Source organism: Bufo bufo, chromosome 3 (genome assembly GCF_905171765.1).
Source record: "Bufo bufo chromosome 3, aBufBuf1.1, whole genome shotgun sequence".
Taxonomy (NCBI): Eukaryota; Metazoa; Chordata; class Amphibia; order Anura; family Bufonidae; genus Bufo; species Bufo bufo.
The window spans coordinates 686,537,789-686,558,696 of NC_053391.1; the positions used below are offsets into that span (position 1 = coordinate 686,537,789).

The window sequence follows — 20,908 nt, forward strand, 5'->3', positions numbered from 1 at the left end:
CGACGCACGCTTCGCGGTCAGCCGGTGCGGTAACAATGAGGAGTATATATACTAATATGGCCGAGATATTGACCAGTGGGTGTAGAAAAGTGTGATAAGCCGAACCAAAGAGCAGCAACAAAATAAATAATCAGATTCATGATTGCCACAACCTGGTAGAATAAAACCTCATGTTCACACTACTCCTGATGAGAAAAGCACCACAGAAGGCATGTTTGTCCTGCTCTCCTCAGCCTCTACTGAGTACTGTCAGCAGTTTAGCATGGTCAGAACTGCTGACAGACTTCCTTTTCAGCCGTACAGTACAGGGGCATTTATTAATACAAAAGGCCTCAAGACTGAATCGTTCTCTCGTATACCGCTGAAAGAGGCGGTGCTCTCCAGGGGCCAATCGGGAACTTAAACTGGTCCTAAAAAAGAAATAAAATAAAAGTGGGTCCAGATTGGCAGAAATCAGGGACTATACAAGCAGGTGGGGTCTGTTAGGCATTAAACAGTTGCTGAGAACATAAAGCTGGAATCTGACTGGTTGCAACTTCACCTTCATAACAACCAATCAAGTCATGGCTTTAATTTTCCAAAGGGCCGCTTAGAAATGAGAGCTGGAATCTTATTGGCTGCCTCCTCACCTTCATAACAACCAATCAAGTCATGGCTTTAATTTTTCAAAGGGCCTCTTAGAAATGAGAGCTGGAATCTTATTGGCTGCCTCCTCACCTTCATAACAACCAATCAAGTCATGGCTTTAATTTTTCAAAGGGCCTCTTAGAAATGAGAGCTGGAATCCTACTGGCTGCCTCCTCACCTTCATAGCAACCAATCAAGTCATGGCTTTGATTTTCCACAGGGCCTCTTAGAAATGAGAGCTGGAATCGTATTGGCTGTCTCCTCACCTTCATAACAACCAATCTAGTGATGGCTTTCATTTTCCAAAGGGCCTGTTAGAAATGAGAGCTGGAATTTTATTGGCTGCCTCACCTTCATAGCAACCAATCAAGTCATGGCTTTCATTTTCCAAAGGGCCTATTAGAAATGAGGGCTGGAATCTTATTGGCTGCCTCCTCACCTTCATAACAACCAATTAATTCTGGTAACTAGATAGGATTCTTTCGTGACAGCGCGTAACCATGACGATATGCTGCCAAATTGAGGTCCAGTTCACCCTCATGTACGTTATTTCTGTGACCCTTTAATGGGTGTGACCCTTGGCAGTGCCCGCATGTTATTATAATGCCAGCCTTTAGGCTGACATCTAAAACTGGGTGAAAGGTTATGGCGAGGCTGGTCCCGAAGCAGGAGATTTTCCTGGCAGCGGACCCCGCAGCTCACACTCTCCATTCACCGGGGTCTTATTTATTTACCAGCCAATGCAAAAAATGAATTGGCAGGCAGAGCCAATTCAATCAGCAGGACTGATGCACAAGTGAGACATTTGGGGAGATTTATCAAAAGTGGGGCCCATAGCAACCAATCAGAATGACCCTTTCATTTTCCAAAGGAGCTGTGAAAAATGAAAGGTGGAATCTGATTGGCTGTTATGGGTAAGTTTTCCTTTGCACCACTTTTTTTTTATAAATCTCCCCATTGCGTTGGTAGGAATCAGCGTCATAGATGGACACGGGGCAGATTCAAAATCCACCCTGAGGTCACACAGAAGAAGAGGAGCAAGCACAGTCTGCACTGATGGCCCCGACACGTGGCAGCATCAGGACCCTTTGATCCGCCATGTTCTGATGCTAGGAGCGTCAGGTCCTTATGTACCCGGCCAGCGTTCCTGGAAGATCTATTACAGTATTATACCAAAGAAGAAACCGAGGGGGGCGCTATGCACTAGCCCACCGGGACGTCTAAAAATCGGATGTGTCTAAATCCCAGGCCAAGGGGATCTCTGCAGTCTCTTCACTTTGCCGCAGTCCATGGAGTCCACTGAAAGGGTTAATCCACCCGCTCTTTCGTTAAGGCCTCATGCATACGACCGTAGCAGGTCAGTGCCCATATTGCGGCCTGCAAACAGCGGTCCGCAATATACAGGTACCAGCCGTTTGCGCACCGTATCACGGATGTAGACCCATTGGGTCCGCAATCCGGAAGATACGGTGCGGTGTGGAATGGAGGCACGGATCAGAAGCCCACGGAAGCACTACGGAGCGCTGTCCGTGCACCCGCACAGCAAAAAAGTACTGCATGCACTACTTTTTTTGCAGTGTGAATCGTTGGATGGGTCCGCGTCTGAAGGCAGCGGGAACATGGTCCGTGCCTGTGCATTGTGGACTGCAATTTGCGGTCCCCGCAGCACGGGCACGGTCGTGTGCATGAGGCCCGAGTCAAATTTTTGTTACTTTGTCTCCAGTTGTTTATGTGACTTTTTCTTTTGTTTTATGACCCAGAAGCAGGAGGCGATAGGCTTTTACCATATTTTAACCCTTTTGCACGCTGTGCTGTCCGTGTAGTTGGCAGAACCTGTCCTGCTGAGATGAGCTGACCCCCTGCTGCAGTGGTCATGATCAGAGTTAACTACGATCCTGGCAGTTTAACCACAGCCTAAGGTCCCTTTCACACGAGTTTTCCGCGCGGGTGCAATGCGTGACGTGAACGCGTAGCACCCGCACTGAATCCTGACCCATTCATTTCTATGGGTCTGTGCAAATTTGTTTCACACATCAGTTCTGCGTTGCGTAAAAAACGCAGCATGTTCTATATTCTGCATTTTTCACGCAGCCCTGGCCCCATAGAAGTGAATGGAGCTTCAGTGAAAAACGCATTGGAAGGGCTCAGTCACACGAACAAGTGATGCCCGTGCTGTGGACCGCAAATTGCGCATGGGGATTGCAGACCCATTCACTTGAATGGGTCCGCGATCCCTCAGTTCCGCAAAAAGATAGAGCATGTTCTATCTTTTTGTGGTGCGGAGCCACGGAACGGAACCCCAGAAAGTACTCTGTAGTGCTTCCGTAGTGTTCCGTTCCGCGTCTCTGGATTTGCGAACCCATTGAAATGAATGGGTCCGCATCCGTGATGCGGAATGCACACGGAACGGTGCCCATGTATATCGGATCCGCAAATGTGGTCCGCAATACGGCAGCGGGCATCACACGTTCGTGTAAACGAGCCCTAATCCGCGTTTTTCACTGATGGTTGCTAGGAGATGTTGTTTGTAAACTTTCAGTTTTTTATCATGCGCATGAAAAACGCATCAAAACACATTACACCCGCACGGAAAAAACTGAACAACTGAACGCAATCGCAGACAAAACTTGCTTGCAAAATGGTGTGAGTTTCACTGAACGCATCCTGAACGCATCCGGACCTAATCCGTAATAGGGTGACTGTCATAATACACTGCAAAAAGATGTAAAAAAAAGTGATACATAATTGCTATCACCGTATCCCTACGTACTGTAAGGGCTCATGCACACGACACGTGTTTTTGGTCCTCATCCGATCCGCATTTTTTGCGTGTTCTCCACATCCATGTCCGTTCCGCAGCTCCACACAAAATAGAACATGTCCTATTCCTGTCCGTTTTATAGACAAGGATAGGACTGTTCTGTAGATGGCAGGACGTTCCTTTCCGCAAAATTCAGAACGCAAACGCCCGGTATCCGTGTTTTTGCGGATCTGCGATTTGTGGACCACGAAAACGGCTACGGCCGTGTACATGAACCCAAAAGCTAACATTATTTATTCCACATGGTGAACGCTGTGGAAAAACCCAGAATTTGTTTTACTGTAACCTCACCTCCAAAAAATGGCTAAAAAGAGATTTTAAAAAAGCCATATGCACCCCTCAATATGGTGACACAAAAAAAAAAAACAATGGGGGTCAGCTACTAAATTTTTGACGCCAGTTTAGATGTAAAAAAAAAAAAAAAAAAAAAGTCACAAGACCCCATTTTGCTAAATGCCCATGCGGCAATATTTTGACCCATGGGCGTTTTTACACTGTCTTCGCTACTTGGGAGTGGCGGGGGCGTGACGGGGAACGGGAGGTTGGCCCCAACAGATTTATGCCTCATGCACACGACCGTTCTGTTTTTTGCGGTCCGCAAAAAACGGAAGCCGCCCGTGTGCCTTCCGCAATTTGCGGAACGGAACGGGCGGCCCATTGTAGAAATGCCTATTCTTGTCCGCAAAACGGACAAGAATAGGACATGCTTTATTTTTTTGCGGGGCCACGGAATGGAGCAATGGATGCGGACAGTACACGGTGTGCTGTCCGCATCTTTTGCGGCCCCATTGAACTGAATGGGTCCGCACCCGAGCCGCAAAAAATGCAACTCGGATGCGGACCAGAACAACGGTCGTGTGCATTTCCAGCATTTCTATCCAGGGGCTGGAATAGTTTGGACACCAGGCACACGGACTGCTGACGGTGGACCTACTTTATGGTGAGGAGCATCCTTCAGCAGCGCAGGGGGGCAAAGAGAGACCGTTGTAAAATGCAGCGTTTTTTTGTAAATGACCCCCAATGATTTTTGTGAAAAACTGTGCTTTATTGTGCAAAAGTAAAAATAAAATTATATCATATAGAAAAGAATATAAATAAAACAAATGAAAAAAACGATATACCGTAAATTTGGGATCGCTGTAATCGTACTGAACCAGAAAATAAAATGATCGTGTTATTGCGCCGCAATAGTTGCAAGGGTTTTCCGAGATTTTTTTCTACTGATGACCTCTCTTTTGGACAGGTCACCATTATCTGATCGGTGGAGGCCTGACTCCCGAGACCCCCGCCGATCAGCTGTTTGAGAAGTCACCGGCGCTCCTGTAAGCGCCACGGCATTCCCGCAGCTCCCTCGGCACAGGGCCAAACGTAGTACAGCGCTGTACTTGATATCGCACTCAGTGCCGTTCACTTCTATGGGGCTGAGCTTCGCCTTGGCCACGTGATCGATGAACGCAACGTCAGTGGCCTAGGAAAAGCAGCGAGAGGGACGCGGTGCTCACACCGCCGGTGCCTTCTCAAACAGCTGATCGGCGGGGGGTCCCGGGTGTTGGATGACCTATCCTCGGAAAACCCCTTTAAACAGTAAAAAAAAAAAAAAATTCATTTTGGCCTCCTGGTCTTCCGGAGGGATCTACCCTGACAAGCGAGTTTTATAGAGTTTTTTTATTATAATCATTTGATAATCCAGAATATCACATAATTGGTTGGGTTTTTTTTCTTGCGCTTTTTTTGTACTACTTTTTCCTGCAGTGTTTTTAGGAGAATGGTGCGTGGAATACCGCAATGGAAATTACGCCGCAGAGCTCTGCATTATAGGAAATAACTGAAATTTAGGGTCTTTTTACATTTGTCTTTTTTTTGCACTTTCGCAAGTAAAAAACTGCGACAAAAACAGAAAAACAGCCTGAGGTACGGTAATCTCCTCACTCCAGATGAGCGCTGACGGTCAGATGAAAGTGATTATGGTCGAGTGGGGGGGACGACGACGACACATGTTAGTTTCAGGAAATGTTATGGGGGGGGTCAGTGACTCAGCACATGCAATAATTTCTGTCAGCTGGTGGTCTCAGCCAATCACAAGCCTTATTATGGGAGGTGTGTGCCCTCCTCCTGACCAGGTGGTGTCTGCGGGGCCCCCGGGTGGCGGATCTGTAGCTGTAAACATCCCAGTAAGTAGAGGACGCATTACATACGACCACTGCCATGCTGAATTACCCATGGGGCAACTGTGGGTGATGCCAATGCTCTTAGCCACTGCCGCCACTAGATGGAGCGTCATCAAACTCCTGCCTCCCAGTAATGGTGGTGACCACCACTGGTGGGCAATGACCTGGTGGTGGGTTAGGCCTTCCGGATTCTGAATATGATTTTCCGATGCTACTGGTAGGCGCTGCTCATCTTTGAAGGGGCAAAACTAGACGAGAGGAGGGATGAAATGGTCTGAAGGTAACAGCAGAGACCCCTCAGGCAGAATGGGGACTATAGCTGTGCTTTCTGCATCATGAATAGAATGCTAGAGCTACAGTAAAGACTGACACCTCCATAGCTTGAGCAGGAGGAGAAAAATAGGGGGTTGGGAAGAAGGCAGGGGTATAATTTCAGGGAAACAGCACCTATGGCTACAGCAATGGCGGCCATTAGAGATCAACACGCCTGTGGCTACGTGATCCACTCCAGACCTGACACTGAGGTCACCGCTTTCCCATCATCTGAAGTACATTTATCCCTGCCTGTCGTGTCAGGATGTTCATGCTGCCATATTGTGGTAAGACACAGGCCGCACGCAGCATGGAAGGTGTATCACAGCTAGTACCAGGGAGAAAGCGAGCTGTTGCCCATGGCAACCAAACAGCTCACTGTATTCATTTTCCAGAGGGCCTCTTGAGAAATGAGAGCTAGAATCTTATTGGCTGTCACTTCACCTTCATAGCCACCAATCGGGTTGCTGCTTTCATTTGCTGAACAGCTTCTGAGAACGTAAAGCTGTAATCTGACTGGTTGCAACTTCACAGCATCAACCAATCAAGTGATGGCTTTAATTTTCCAAAGGGCCTCTGAGAAACGAGAGCTGGAATCTTATTGGCTGCCTCCTCACCTTTATAGCAACAAATCAGCTTGTTGTTTTCATTTCCCAAAGAGCTGCTGAGAAATGAGAGCTGGAATCGAATTGGCTGCCTCTTCACTTCCATAGCAACCAATCAATTCTGGTAACCATTTAGGATTCTTTCGTGACAGCGCGTAACCATGAAGATATGCGGCCAAATTGAGGTCCAATTCGCCCTCATGTGTGTGTTATTACCGTGACCCTTGGCAGAGCCCGCATGTTATTACAAAACTGGGTAAAAGGTTGTGGCGAGGCTGGTCCTGGCAGCGGACCTCGGAGCTTACACTCTCCATTCACCAGGTCTTATTTACTTACATGGGGCCCATCAGCTGCGAGGTCATGGCGTTCCGTAACACCTTCACTTGCATCTTACGGAATTGCACTTGTTATAGAGAGAAACGTGACCCCTGTTTCATCTCTCCTAATGGCCTGCCTGTGTGTCAGTGTTCACTGCAGTGCTGGCATTCTGTTCCTGAACTAGTGAGCTCAGGATGAACAGCAGGGACGGGCCCTACATGAAAAGATCAGGGAAGGATACGAGGGGTGACTGTATAATATACAAAGTGATCGTCTTGTGCTGTGATCGGCGCATGCAGCAGAGCTCAGTGAGCGCAATGTACTGCCCGGGTACACACAATGGCCACAGGGCGTTCCGGATCCGGATTATTGGACCTTCCGGATTATTTGACCCCCTCAGGACGCGGGCGATCACCGTTATATACAAAGTTTTATTCCAAACTTTATTGACAATGAATAAATTAGACATGATGATAAATCCATGCAGAAATAATTTATCTATAAAAGAAACGCCATAAATAGTTATAATACACAACTGTATATTATATATACACAATATCACACAGTGTACCGGAGGGGGCGCCGATGAGCGTGGGGCGGCATCACCACCGCCACACAGCAGGCGAGGAGGAGTAGTGCTAGGACGGGACACTGCTCTTTCAGTCACATGATAAAGCCTGTATTATACTCCAGAGCTGCATTCACTATCCTGCAGGCTTCAGAGCTGAAATCTCCAAATATTTCCTGCTTGTCCGGTATCTGCACAGAATTAGCTCTGAAGTGCATTCACAACCTCAGCCACAGTAGCCATCTAACCGTATCCCCCCATGCATTACAGGAACTCAACTTCATTTCCAATAACAAGCAGCAGAATTATGAATGCAGCTCTGGAGTATAATACACCACTCCATTTTACAGATTCAGGCCTCCAGTGATTGGGGAGGCGGTGTTTCACTTGAAGCATCTGTGTAATGTACGGACATGGGTTATCCCCACCCGCAAGGTCTACATCATATGTGCAAGGCTGCTGCAGAACTACAAGTGACAGCACACCCAACCCCTCACGGATGTGGAGGGTCGGAGACCAGGCTGTAGATATCGCCCTCACTTTTTATTGGAAAACTGCGCTGCAAAAATCCTTGCGATGCGGTTGACCTCGGCCTCCGGTAGTTCACCACTTGACATCCGGGGGAGCTGCCGGGGGCGACGCCGGAAAGGGATCCCTCTAGAGACCGCGGTGTCATCTCCATCCTGGAAAAGAAAGGTCAGTGAGATCCTGATGGCAGGAGAGGGTACAGACAGGAGACACATACAGGGGCGGGGAGCGACCGCCAGACGCCACCCTGCATCCTGTACCCCAAGTGTCGGCGTCATCATCCTGTACCCCAAGTGTCAGTGTGTCATTATCCTGCACCCCAAGTGTCACTGTATCATTATCCTGCACCCCCAAGTGTCACTGTATCATTATCCTGCACCCCCAAGTGTCAGCGTCATTATCCTGCACCCCAAGTGTCACTGTATCATTATCCTGCACCCCCAAGTGTCACTGTATCATTATCCTGTACCCCAAGTATCATTATCCTGTACCCCAAGTGTCAGCGTCATTATCCTGCACCCCAAGTGTCAGTGTCATTATCCTGTACCCCAAGTTTCACTGTCATTATCCTGTACCCCAAGTTTCACTGTATCATTATCCTGTACCCCAAGTTTCACTGTATCATTATCCTGTACCCCAAGTATCATTATCCTGTACCCCAAGTGTCAGCGTCATTATCCTGCACCCCCAAGTGTCAGCGTCATTATCCTGCACCCCCAAGTGTCAGCGTCATTATCCTGCACCCCCAAGTGTCAGCGTCATTATCCTGCACCCCCAAGTGTCAGCGTCATTATCCTGTACCCCCAAGTGTCAGCGTCATTATCCTGCACCCCCAAGTGTCAGCGTCATTATCCTGCACCCCCAAGTGTCAGCGTCATTTCCCTGGGCTCCCAGTGTCTGCCGCAGACAGTAAGTTCCCACACAGGGCCGGGGGGGCGGTGGTGCGGGGGTCGGCAGCTGCGGTTCCTCCTATCAGCTCTCAAGGCCAAATTTGCAGCTAATTTCGGAAGCAGCTGATTTGGCTCTGGCGGCCGGACAGAACCGGCTGATGATGATCAGGCTCTGAACTCTGTACACAGTGTCCTCAGGACCCCGTGATGTCATCGGTAAGACGCTGCACCCGCTGGATGACATAATACAGGACCTTTCTGGTCTGTTCCCCACCACGAGGAAGATTACAGCCCAGCTTTATGCAGACCCTGAATGGTGCATATATATATATATATATTCACATTACTAGATATGGAAACATCCGCTCTTCCTCTTTCTCCCCAGGAAAGTGTCAGTCTTCACTGTCCTTCTGGCATTTTATTAATGAACCAGGAGGCTCTGGCTGAGCAGGACCTCATCAATCTTGGATTGTTGAGTGAACAGAACTCCCTGTGGGTCTAGTGCTGATTCTGTAGAGGAAAGCGTTAACCCCTATACGGGCGCAGCCCTCTTTTTGTTTGCCATCTCCAAGAAAAACCGGTTGTCAGAAACAAAAAGATGGAGAAGAAAACATGTTTGTGACACGGCAGGAACATTCTCAGCTCCGTGACCTGCGGAGGACGACGCGCTCTTTCCATACCACAGACGTGTTTACTGCATTCCTGGCCTGGGAACCTGCCCGCTGCTGGAGCGGCCCTGGCACCTGCTGGGGGCGTCACTGACAACCCTCCCCTCCCCCGAGAGGTCGCACCTCGTATTCAGACCAGGTCTCTGAGGTTTCATCTATTTTGTCGTCTGCACGAATAATGGATACCGGCCGTGGGTATCCCGCAATATTCGCGGCCCCATTGTCACCTTAAAATCTCTGCTTGCTGTCAGTAAAAAAAGATCACTCCCAGACCAAAACCCAGTTCTGACCACATAAATTCTCACAGCTGAGGGTCTGTTACAATTGTATCCAGTCCAGATAATCCTCTGTGATCAGCAGCACAGATCTCTCTCCTCTGCAGTTTGTTACAATGTATCAGGGTGGATTACCTCCAGTAGCCATTGACACTGTGTGACCTAGTCCTGCTCACGTGGCAGGGTTTGCTACAATGTATCAACCTGCCTCCAGGTTACTAGCATTAACCCACCCCATTTATAGGGAAGCCACCACAGGCGATGACAATTTGGATTATGAAGGACTCTTCTTATACCCACATACTCTCCTCTGGAAACCATCAGTATTCCTGTACCAGCCAGTCTGAAGAGAATGGCCGCACTGGTGGAGACCCCTCAATGCCCATCCCTCTGCTGGCTGACGGAAAAGATGGCGTGCGCTGATAATTGTTGGAAAAGTCAGTGCAAAATCTGAATTATTCCATTTTCTTTTGAATTTAACTGATTTTCCGATTTTGCTCTGGTCTTATAGGTCCAAGAAAAAAATAAAAAAAGACGGTGCCCTCTAGTGGCTGCCACTGAGAACTGCATATTTCTAGGGAAAACTTAAGTAGAAGGGCGCATTCATACGACTGCGCTGTGTTTTGCGGTCTGCAAATTGCGGATCCACAAAACATGGATGCCTCCCGTGTGCGTTCTGCAATTTGTATAACGGAGCGGACGGCCCATTATAGAAATGCCTATTCTTGTCCGGACAATACATGCTCTAGATTTTTTGCAGGGATTCGAACAGCATACGGTGTGCTGTAGGTCCGCACCTGTTCCGCAAAATTGTGGAAGGGATGCGGACCCTGAATGTGGAATTTCCTCTGACACTACGGAGCAGGGACTCCGCGACGGCTAGGCTCGTCTGCCTCCGCGGCAGTTTTGCCGCAGATCTCAGACATGATTGACATGCCGGAACATTTGAAAACTGTAATGCAAAAGTCGTAGATGAGACTTGTGTCATCTCTGGTACTGTAATATGCTGCGGCTTCTCCGCACGGAATAACTGCACATATACTGCAATGTCTGCAGGTACCTTTATGTCTACTACTCCAATCACATCCAGAGCTGCAATATTGTGTCTCTAATCCAGTCACATGCATCACTGCCTTCTACTCCAGTCACATGCAGAGCTGCGTCACTGCCTTCTATTCCAGTCACACGCATCACTGCCTTCTACTCCAGTCACATGCAGAGCTGCATCACTGCCTTCTACTCCAGTCACATGCAGAGCTGCATCACTGCCTTCTACTCCAGTCACATGCAGAGCTGCATCACTGTCTTCTACTCCAGTCACATGCCGAGCTGCATCACTGTCTTCTACTCCAGTCACATGCCGAGCTGCATCACTGTCTTCTACTCCAGTCACATGCAGAGCTGCATCACTGTCTTCTACTCCAGTCACATGCAGAGCTGCATCACTGTCTTCTACTCCAGTCACATGCAGAGCTGCATCACTGTCTTCTACTCCAGTCACATGCCGAGCTGTATCCCTGTCTTCTACTCCAGTCACATGCAGAGCTGCATCACTGCCTTCTACTCCAGTCACATGCAGAGCTGCGTCACTGCCTTCTATTCCAGTCACACGCATCACTGCCTTCTACTCCAGTCACATGCAGAGCTGCATCACTGTCTTCTACTCCAGTCACATGCCGAGCTGCATCACTGCCTTCTACTCCAGTCACATGCAGAGCTGCATCACTGCCTTCTACTCCAGTCACATGCAGAGCTGCGTCACTGCCTTCTACTCCAGTCACATGCAGAGCTGCGTCACTGCCTTCTATTCCAGTCACACGCATCACTGCCTTCTACTCCAGTCACATGCAGAGCTGCATCACTGCCTTCTACTCCAGTCACATGCCGAGCTGCATCACTGTCTTCTACTCCAGTCACATGCCGAGCTGCATCACTGTCTTCTACTCCAGTCACATGCAGAGCTGCATCACTGTCTTCTACTCCAGTCACATGCAGAGCTGCATCACTGTCTTCTACTCCAGTCACATGCAGAGCTGCATCACTGTCTTCTACTCCAGTCACATGCAGAGCTGCATCACTGTCTTCTACTCCAGTCACATCCAAAGCTGTAGCACTGTCTTTTACTCTAGTCACATGCAGAAATGCACTACTGAGTCTTCTACTCTAGTCACATACAGAGATGCATCAGTCACTATACAACTCTGCAGTCCACCAAAATTGTGGAAACCTCAGCCAAGCTGTTGGGGTGGGGCATCTAACGGCAGAGAGAATGCAGCTTTGGATATGACTAGAGACATGTTATGGAGATTCTGACTGTTGATATTACAGATGATGAATGTCCTCAGTGCAGAGGCCGGACCTCCAGACAGAGCAGAAAGGTGTGGAAGATGGGGGTAATATGCCCGTGCTTACTGGTAATGTGGCTGGCACTGCTGGGAGGTACTTTGTGCTCCGGGGGACTGTTGGGGTGGGATTCGTGTGTGAATATGGCAGGGATGGCCAACCTGCGGCTCTCCAGCTGTTGCAAAACTACAACTCCCAACATGCCCAGACAGCCTACAACTATCAGCCTACAGCAGGGCATGGTGGGAGTTGTAGTTATACAACAGCTGGCCATGCCTGCAATATGGTATTGGCACTGCTGAGGGTTATAATGCCCATAGGAAGGGGGTACCTGGTTGGCACTGCTGGGGGTTATAATGTGCGTAGGAAGGGGGTACCTGGTTGGCACTGCTGGGGCTATAATGTGCGTAGGAAGGTGGTACCTGGTTGGCACTGCTGGGGCTATAATGTGCGTAGGAAGGTGGTACCTGGTTGGCACTGCTGGGGTTATAATGTGCATAGGAAGGTGGTACCTGGTTGGCACTGCTGGGGTTATAATGTGCATAGGAAGGGGGTACCTGGTTGGCACTGCTGGGGTTATAATGTGTATAGGAAGGTGGTACCTGGTTGGCACTGCTGGGGTTATAATGTGCGTAGGAAGGTGGTACCTGGTTGGCACTGCTGGGGTTATAATGGGCATAGGAAGGGGGTACCTGGTTGGCACTGCTGGGGTTATAATGTGCGTAGGAAGGTGGTACCTGGTTGGCACTGCTGGGGTTATAATGGGCATAGGAAGGGGGTACCTGGTTGGCACTGCTGGGGGTAATGCGGGCACTGGTATACAGTAGGTGATGCTGGAGCAGAAGGTGAGACACTCTGGATGTGAGGATACTATAATAGTGCAAATAACACAGACGCCACCTAGTGGTCACACATCACACTGCAGAAGAGTCTGTTCCATGGGGCATCATATGTCTATGTGGTCTCCATGCGGTGTAGTGATATGTCCCGGAGCGTCTGCTTCAATAATGAGGATTTCTAGAACATTGTGACAGATGAAATGACACGCACCTTCTGAGCGGAGGGGAGCGCGGGAGAAAGGCTCAAGAACCTCATGGAGGCCTCCAAGTGCTCCGGGGGAAGGAAGAAGTTTGGGAGAAGCACCGGATCCGAGCTGGAGCAGGAGAACGTTAAGGAGAAGATCAGTGCATGGCGATTCCAGCTACAGAAGTCACATGCCGGTGTAACAGAACATCCATCCGATCTCCGCGCCTGCGCAGTGTGGGGGTAGGGAGATATGATGGCCATTTTTTCTGTTAAATATATATATATATTTAACAGAAAAAAATGGCCATCAGATCTCCCTACCCCCACACGGCGCAGGCGCAGAGATCGGATGGATGTTCTGTTAGCCGCGCTTGCGCACTGAGCCGTAATCTTTCCCTACCCCAAGGCTGGTGACGCTCTCCGGCGCATGCGCAGTGTCCCGGTGTCCAGCTGAACTCCGTTGCGAGATTTCCCTAAACCGTCGTTTTGCGCATGCGCAGATCGGCACGCCTCCTCACGTCATTTCCGGTGCGACCGGAAGTTACGAGGTAGGGAAATCTCACGAAGTAGGGTAATGTAACGTTACATCTGCGAGCTGAACATATCGGCTGCACATACCTCTCTCCTGTCCTGATAGTTTGTTACAATGTATCAGTTCAGATAAAAGATATCATTCTGAAGTCCAGGCTGTTTACCTCACACAGACCCGGCACAGTCCTTATGCTTCTCACAGCTGAGTGTTTGCTACAACTGTATCTGGTCAAGACAATCCGCATGGAACTTAACAGTGTGGCTTTCTGGCTGATACAAAGCAGCAAAGTATCAGGACAGCAAAGAGGATAACCCCCAGCAGATACAATCATGAGAATTAATTCTGTACAGGTTTTTCAGCTTCTGGATGTAAACGAGAAGGTTTACGTTCATGGTCAGCAATCAGAGATCTTGAAAATGGTGACATCTCCTAGAAAATTGCTGAAAGCTTTGATATCCATGATGTCAGAAAATTTCCTTAAATGGGTTCTCCGGGTTTTTACCTAAACTCTCTTTTTCAGCTATCCTGAGGAAGGAAGAGAGTTTCCGCAGAATTTAACCCTTCCGATGTGCCGTCGAGTCCGCAATCTCGGCTGTGGTCATGTGACTCCCTGACCGGCTGTGGGCTCTACATGCAGATACACAGGAAGACACAGAAGCACCAGGACCTCAGCGGAAGAGCCCACATCCAGTCAGGCGATCACAGCGGAGATCGCCCGTCAGCTGAAAAACTAAATTTAGGGAACGCTCCGGAAAACCCCTTTAAAGCCCTGAGTAATCTGACAGACTGGTTGCTAAGGAGTTTCTGCTTTACCTTCTAGAAAAGACTGTGGCAGTGAATCCCTAGCAACCTGACTGTCAGACGGGTCTCCAGATTGTCTGTGCCACCCACAGCAGAGGACCTTGGCATCTATTCATACAGATAAGGATACAGTAAATGCCCGCTTGTACCCTCTACCGGGCCGGTCGCTTCCTCTTCGGACATGTCCGGGTGGGTAGAGTCACCTTGCGATCTCGTCTCGTCCTCAGATTCCTCGTGATGCAGATGAGGGTCATCAGTCTCCAGCTCAGCGGAGGTTTCCTGTGCCTCTCCAGATTCTTCCTCCTCGCAGTGGTTGGAGGTGAGGATTGTGTGCCCGGTCTCTGCGTCTTGTGCCTCAATGTCGTTCTGAGCACAGCTTGGGGCTCGGAGGTCCTCGTCTGGACTCTGGGATTCACTGGATCCATCCGAGGTCAGGGTATTGGACTGATCAACCTTAAAAAGTACCTGGGAGAGGAGAGGAGGGTTCTCGGTGGGATCTTCACCGTTCTGGCTGTCGGCTGGAGAAGTCTCATCTTTTCTTGGCTTGTGTTCTATGAAGTCAGGCTCAGTGTCTGAGTCCATGCTGGACCAGGGGCTGGTCCTATCTGTCAGGGTGGAGATTTCATTAAGAGTCCTTGGCTCGATGACATTTTCTTCATACTCCTCATCGCTGCTGGCATGGTAATCATCTTCTCTCAGCGGAGGATGAAAAAAGTTCTCCAAGTCATTCTCTCTACGAGTGGGGGATCCGGCTGCAGAGAATGGCGGAGTATCTGCTCTAGGGTGATCACTCTCATCATCTGACTGCTCCTGGTGACCAGTCATCTGGTTGCTCTCGGCACAAGGGGCAGGAGAAGGCTCCTGAGCTCCGGTGTCCACGTGCTGGCTGTGACTTGTAGCATCGCTCCGGCTGATGGTGGGCGGTTCTCGAAAGACATGTCGTCCCTGCAGACCTGGAGAAAAAAAAATGGCGGATCAGAATAATGATCACGCTGAGCATGGATCACAGAACATTCACCCCTTAAATGCTGGGCTTCTACATGGCTTACACAGGAAGAGTGTGACAACTACTACAGAGTCATGGGTTGTCAGCTAGCTTCTCCAAGACCCTGAGAGGCATATGAAGCCGCGGGGTCAGAGAGCATTAAAGGGATTGTGTTAAAATAGTCAACTTCTCCTATACCCACAGGATAGGAAATAAGTCACTGAACGGTGGGGGTCCGACTGCGGGAACTCGTGCTGCTGCTCTATGGGACTGCCAGAGATACCCAAGTGCTGGACCCGAATGAAAGGAGTGGCAGCAGGAAGGCTCGTCTGCCACCCCTTCATACTGGGCACAGGACCCCCTTTCTGTTGATCAGCGGTGGTCCGACTACTGGGACCCCCACTGGTCAGATACTTATCTCCTACTGCTGTGATGGCTAACCTCCAGCACTCCGGCTATGGTAAAACTACAACTCCCAAGATGCTCACTTGCTTCGCTGTTCTCAGAATTGCACAGAAATGAATAGAGCATGCTGGGAGTTGTAGTTTCACCACAGCTGGAGTGCCGGAGGTCAGACATCACTGTCCTACTGTATGGATAGGGTTATAAGTTTCTATCTTGGTACAACCCCTTTATATCTCCCCTTCAACCTATCCTGCTATACCTGTTTAAGTGTCAGTATTTACTAATGTTCTGGCATTACACTCATAAACTAAAAAGATCAATGTTTTTACCGCTGAGGAGGTCGCTGACTTGGGACACTAACAGACTGGATTTTGTCAGCAGCAGACGAGTTTCGGTATCTTCGGAGCTCGGGGGTTTTGGCTCCACATTCTGCAGGGACGCTCCTTCCGCTGGTTCTGTGTTGGACAGACTGCGGTACAACTTCTGGTTGAAATACTTCTGGATATCATCAAGTTCGCCGAGATTCCTCCTGCAAACAGACGAAACATTGCTTATTTAATCAGAACTAATTGAGGCTTTGCCTGTTTTCAAGATATCTGCTTGCTGCTGGTGAATGGAAATAGGCTTATTTACATGCTGATTGGTTTCATACCTTCCTGCCCCATGACGCTCTGGTGGTCCGCGCTGCCTCCGCTTTCTCCATCTTCTGTCCCCGCGCTGTTTATATATATCCATCTGGCTATGGGCATGGAAACATGCACCGCTCCAGCCAATGACTGGCTTCAAAAGGTGACATGCTGCTTGTGACCACATCACCGCTGAATCCAGTCATTGGCTGCAGCCGTGCATGTCACCATGCAGGGACCGGATGACGGAGACAGAACAGAGGACCTAAGCTGCGTGGAGCAGGTAAGTATGAATATTCTGTTGCAGGGACCATAGTGTTAAAAAATGTATTTTACTGGAAACCCCCTTTAAAAGGTTTCCATTCACTGAAAGCAAAGAGATCAAGGTTTTTGACGGACCCCGCCCATGCAGTCAACTAAGAATTGTCGCCTGCAAGACCACTCGGCCCACGCAGCGACCATCACGATTCCTCCTAGCCCAACAAGCGCCCACCGCTTTGGGGGAGTGAGCCGTGACACCTAAGGGTGGAACCCCGCTCCGAGCGCGGTAAGCTGCAGCACTTCCAGACCGAATCCAACGTGCAATCGCCCTTTGTAGGCCGCCAATCCCCAGCGAGGACCCTCCTGAGAGAAAAAGGGATCCGTACGCAGAGAGGGACCGGAGGCTGCTAATAATGAGTAGAGCACTGACAACGACCATAATGTAACTCCCTTCCGTAGGGTGCGAAGGAAGGGACCGTGATATGGAAGTCAGAGACCACCTTCGGGAGAAGAAGGAATGCTGAGAAAACCATATTCAGATCCCAAGGCTGTAAGGACGGTACAGAGGAACCGTACGTGACGCTCCTTGAAAGAAGATTCCCACGGGCACCAGGGAACCTGGAAAGCTGCCCAAGACGGAAGCGCCAACACCTGACCCATCAAGGAAACAAGGGCTAAACAAAAAGGTCCAACCCTTAAAGTAGAAAGGAGAAAGAAAACCCCAAAGTGAGGGGGACGTCTTGGCTTCAGAGAAGCCTCACAAGGACCTCCAGGTCCCATAACAGATACTGGCGATGCAGACTTCCTGTCCTGAATCATAGTGCGGAAGATATCCGCCGAAAAACCCTCTCCACGTTAGAACGGCGGACTCAATAGCCACGCCGTCATTGAAAAGGTCATGTAAGACTGAACCCCTTGAAAGAAGGACGTCTCTGAGTGGCGGTGACCAAGGGACGTCTCAAGGAGAACGAGGTCGGCGTACCACGCACGACGAGTCAGTTTCGGAGCGACTAGGATATGTCTGAATGTCCTCCATCCGGATCTTCCGTAGAACCCTGAGAAGGAGGGGAAGAAACTCCCGCCAAGGAGAATCAGGACCTCCATGGCGGATGCTTCCGGAACTCTGGCTCTGGAGAGAAGGCGGGAAGCCTTTGTGCAGATACCGTTAGCACACCCAGCCCAATGGAAGAGTAGGAGGAAGAATGTGGAGAGCGGCACAGCCCACCAGTTGGGACCAGATCGCGTCCGGAATGGGAAGGTAGCAACGTAGGAACTACCAAGGCATACGGGGTGACAATGAACCATGAGGTTCGCTGGAAGGGCGCTGAACAGGCGCAACTGCCAAGCTAGCTCCAGGGTAGGACCCCTACCAGAGGGGGATGTCCTACTGCAGCGACCATGAACTCGAACATTAGCGAAAAGCTGCACCAGAGAATGGGGAGTGGTGGATAGAGAATACGGAGTCAGCGAAAAGAGTCGACCCGCTGGAACGTACTCACTAGGTAAGTGCAACGGAGTATGTATTACGTATTGATGCGGACAATATCAGGACCGACTGGAGCAACAGAGGCCCATGGAGATGGGGGGTCTGTAAGACCCACAAGTGATGCTAGGAACCCCCTGGAAGACAGAGGAGGTTATAATCAGGCGCGAAAACCAGCACCAAAAGAAGGATGCAACGATGAATAGCCACCGTATCCACTGGTGGCACCCATATAACACTAGGGTAAGAGTGTCGGGCGCCTGCGAGAACCAACTGTAGCCACGCCCTCTTGAAAATAAGCAAAGGCACCTAGAGCCGCAGAAGATGCTTAGTCACTACCCGCTAGTGGATCACTAGCGGAAGGGGGAAATGCGACGGAAGCACGGTGATGTGGAAGGATAGCGGACAGTCGGAACCGTATTCAATGGTAGAGTAATTAGCTACCTAAGGAAGGTGTGAGCATACAGCAAGTACTGGTCAGTGGTAGGGAGAATACCCCACCTAAGAAGGGGGGCGAATGCCCACAGCGAGAACTAGCGCATATGGCGAGTCCTGTACCCCGTGGAGTGCAATAGTGCACCTAAGGGGGTAATGCATACAGCACATAATGTAACCAGTGACCATGTCATCGCGCCACCGATGGATCTGCATATGGCAGGTCCCGAACCCCAAGTCATTGTACTTAGTCCACCTATGGCAGGGGACAATGTATAAGGCAGGCACTGTATCCTGAAGTAGTGCAGTTACACCAAGGAAGGGGGTAATGCATACGACAGTACTGCCGGCCACCTAGACGCAATCTCTGGAAGATTGCTTCGGACTCATGTAAGGGTCCGAATTAGAGATTCTCCCCTCTTCCTGGACGGACCCTCCCCAGTGAGGGAGGGTGTGTCTGAGCATGATTTAGGGAGAAGGAGTAGGGGAGCGGAAATATTCGAGTCCTGCTGCGGTTCGCTTGAGCGTAGAGCTACCCTTCAGAATCTCGCCCCTGGCAGTTGTGGACTGCGCAGGCGGGGACTTATCAACCAAAACACCCGAGGGTGGAACGGAAACTCCCAGAGGTCTCTCCACCGGATTGCGAAGGCGGTGCATTATCAACCAAAGAACCCCGGAGGATGGATGGGAGATTCCAGCGGACCCCACTGGATTGTGCAGGTGGAGAATTATTAACCAACAACCAGGAGGGTGGATTGGGAATCCCAGAGGTCCTCCACTGTATGGCGCAGGTGGAGAATTTATCAACCAAAAGGCCCCGTAGGACAGATTGGGATCCTGCAGAGATCCTTCACTGGATTGTGCAGGTGGAGAATCATCAACCAAACGGCCCCGGAGGCTTTATTGGGAACTATGCGAGTGTGGCTGAGGAGGGGGACCCGTATGGACGGACATGTCCTTTATTATTATTTATTGGAAGCCGGCCTCAATGACAAGAGGCAGGAAGGGGTTAAATTCTCCACTCATGTACAGTATACTTAGGGGAAGGGTCCCAGATAATCAGGGACGAAGGCTGCAGCTTTTCAGAGATTGCCTTCCCCCCCACCTAATGCTGCACCGGCCGTGTCACAGATCGGCCGGACTGAATGGGGGCGTCACCCCGCCGGCTGGGCCGTTGATAGCGGGGGTCGGGCAGAGAAGGTGCGGGCCGGAGCACTGATACGGTGCACGGCTGATCGCGCTGCAGTTAACCCCTTCTGGAGCGGCACAACGGCGTCCGCTCCAAGAGGTGTAAATGTGGGAGGAGTCGGGGAGCGGAGTCTCCTCCGCATGTGTGAACGTCTGCCCTGCTGGCCGCCATATTCTTTGAGCAGGGCGGCAAAAATCGCGGCAGGAACACCGAAGCGGTGTCGGCCGAACGCAGGGTGGTTAACCCCCTCAGGAGCGACGCGCCCGGCATCCGCTCCCGAAGGGGTGGAGAAGGGTAAATTGACGCCTTGTCGGAGAGCGGGGGTCACCCCTTCAGCTACTGGCACCGTAGTCGCAGGACGCTGGAAAAGGGGGCTTGGATGGGTGACCCCTCGGCTGGCGGGATGCAGGGGAGCGAGGCTGCCCTGGTCCACCTTGTCTTCTGTGGGGGAGGCAGCAGTGCGGGTGACCGCCACTGGCCCAACTCGACCCCGGGAGAACAGGGAGGCGAGGCGTCCACTGTTGTCCCATCTGAAAAAATTTAAAAAAATAAACCAAAATATAAAATCTTCAGGAGATGCCTCCTAGTGGACATAGCTATACCACGGTCTCTGTGTCCCCCAATGAATATGGGCGAGAAAAAACAACCCTACACCTGTCCATAGCTTGTGCTTGATTTTCCACCTCAGCTTCACTGAAGTGAATGGGGCTGAGCTGCAATACCACCACCAACCTGTGGCCAGGGGGTGCTGCTGTTTTCGGGAGGAATCAGCCATCTTTTCCTAGTCCTGGACAACCCCTTTAAATACAGCATATGTGTCCTCCTCTTCATTCAGCTCTATGGGACTTGCCAGAGATAGCAGCCTACAAGCGCTCTCCTACCTCCAGCAGTCGCAGTGCACATAAGTGTCCGTCACTCCATTCAAACAAGGGAACTCACGATTGGAGGGTCCCCCATTGGTCGGACCTCTGCCAACCATACATTTATCTAATGGGACAACCCCTTTAACTCCAAGAGTTTAGGACCCTGATGTACAATCCCC

General features: G+C 50.3%; 1 protein-coding gene across 4 annotated transcripts in view; it reads right to left on the minus strand.

The window, feature by feature from the left end:
• Positions 1-7,327: 7,327 nt before the first annotated feature.
• Positions 7,328-20,908, minus strand: part of C2CD3 (C2 domain containing 3 centriole elongation regulator) — a 71,366-nt gene continuing 57,785 nt past the window's right edge. For all 4 annotated transcript variants that reach the window (XM_040426520.1, XM_040426518.1, XM_040426519.1 and 1 more), the window contains exons 30-33: positions 16,202-16,401; positions 14,613-15,435; positions 13,174-13,276; positions 7,328-8,102 (exon numbers count right to left, since the gene is read on the minus strand). In XM_040426520.1, coding sequence (XP_040282454.1) covers positions 7,956-8,102; positions 13,174-13,276; positions 14,613-15,435; positions 16,202-16,401 — 1,273 coding nt within the window. In that variant the 3' untranslated portion in view covers positions 7,328-7,955. The remainder of the gene's footprint in view (positions 8,103-13,173; positions 13,277-14,612; positions 15,436-16,201; positions 16,402-20,908) is intronic.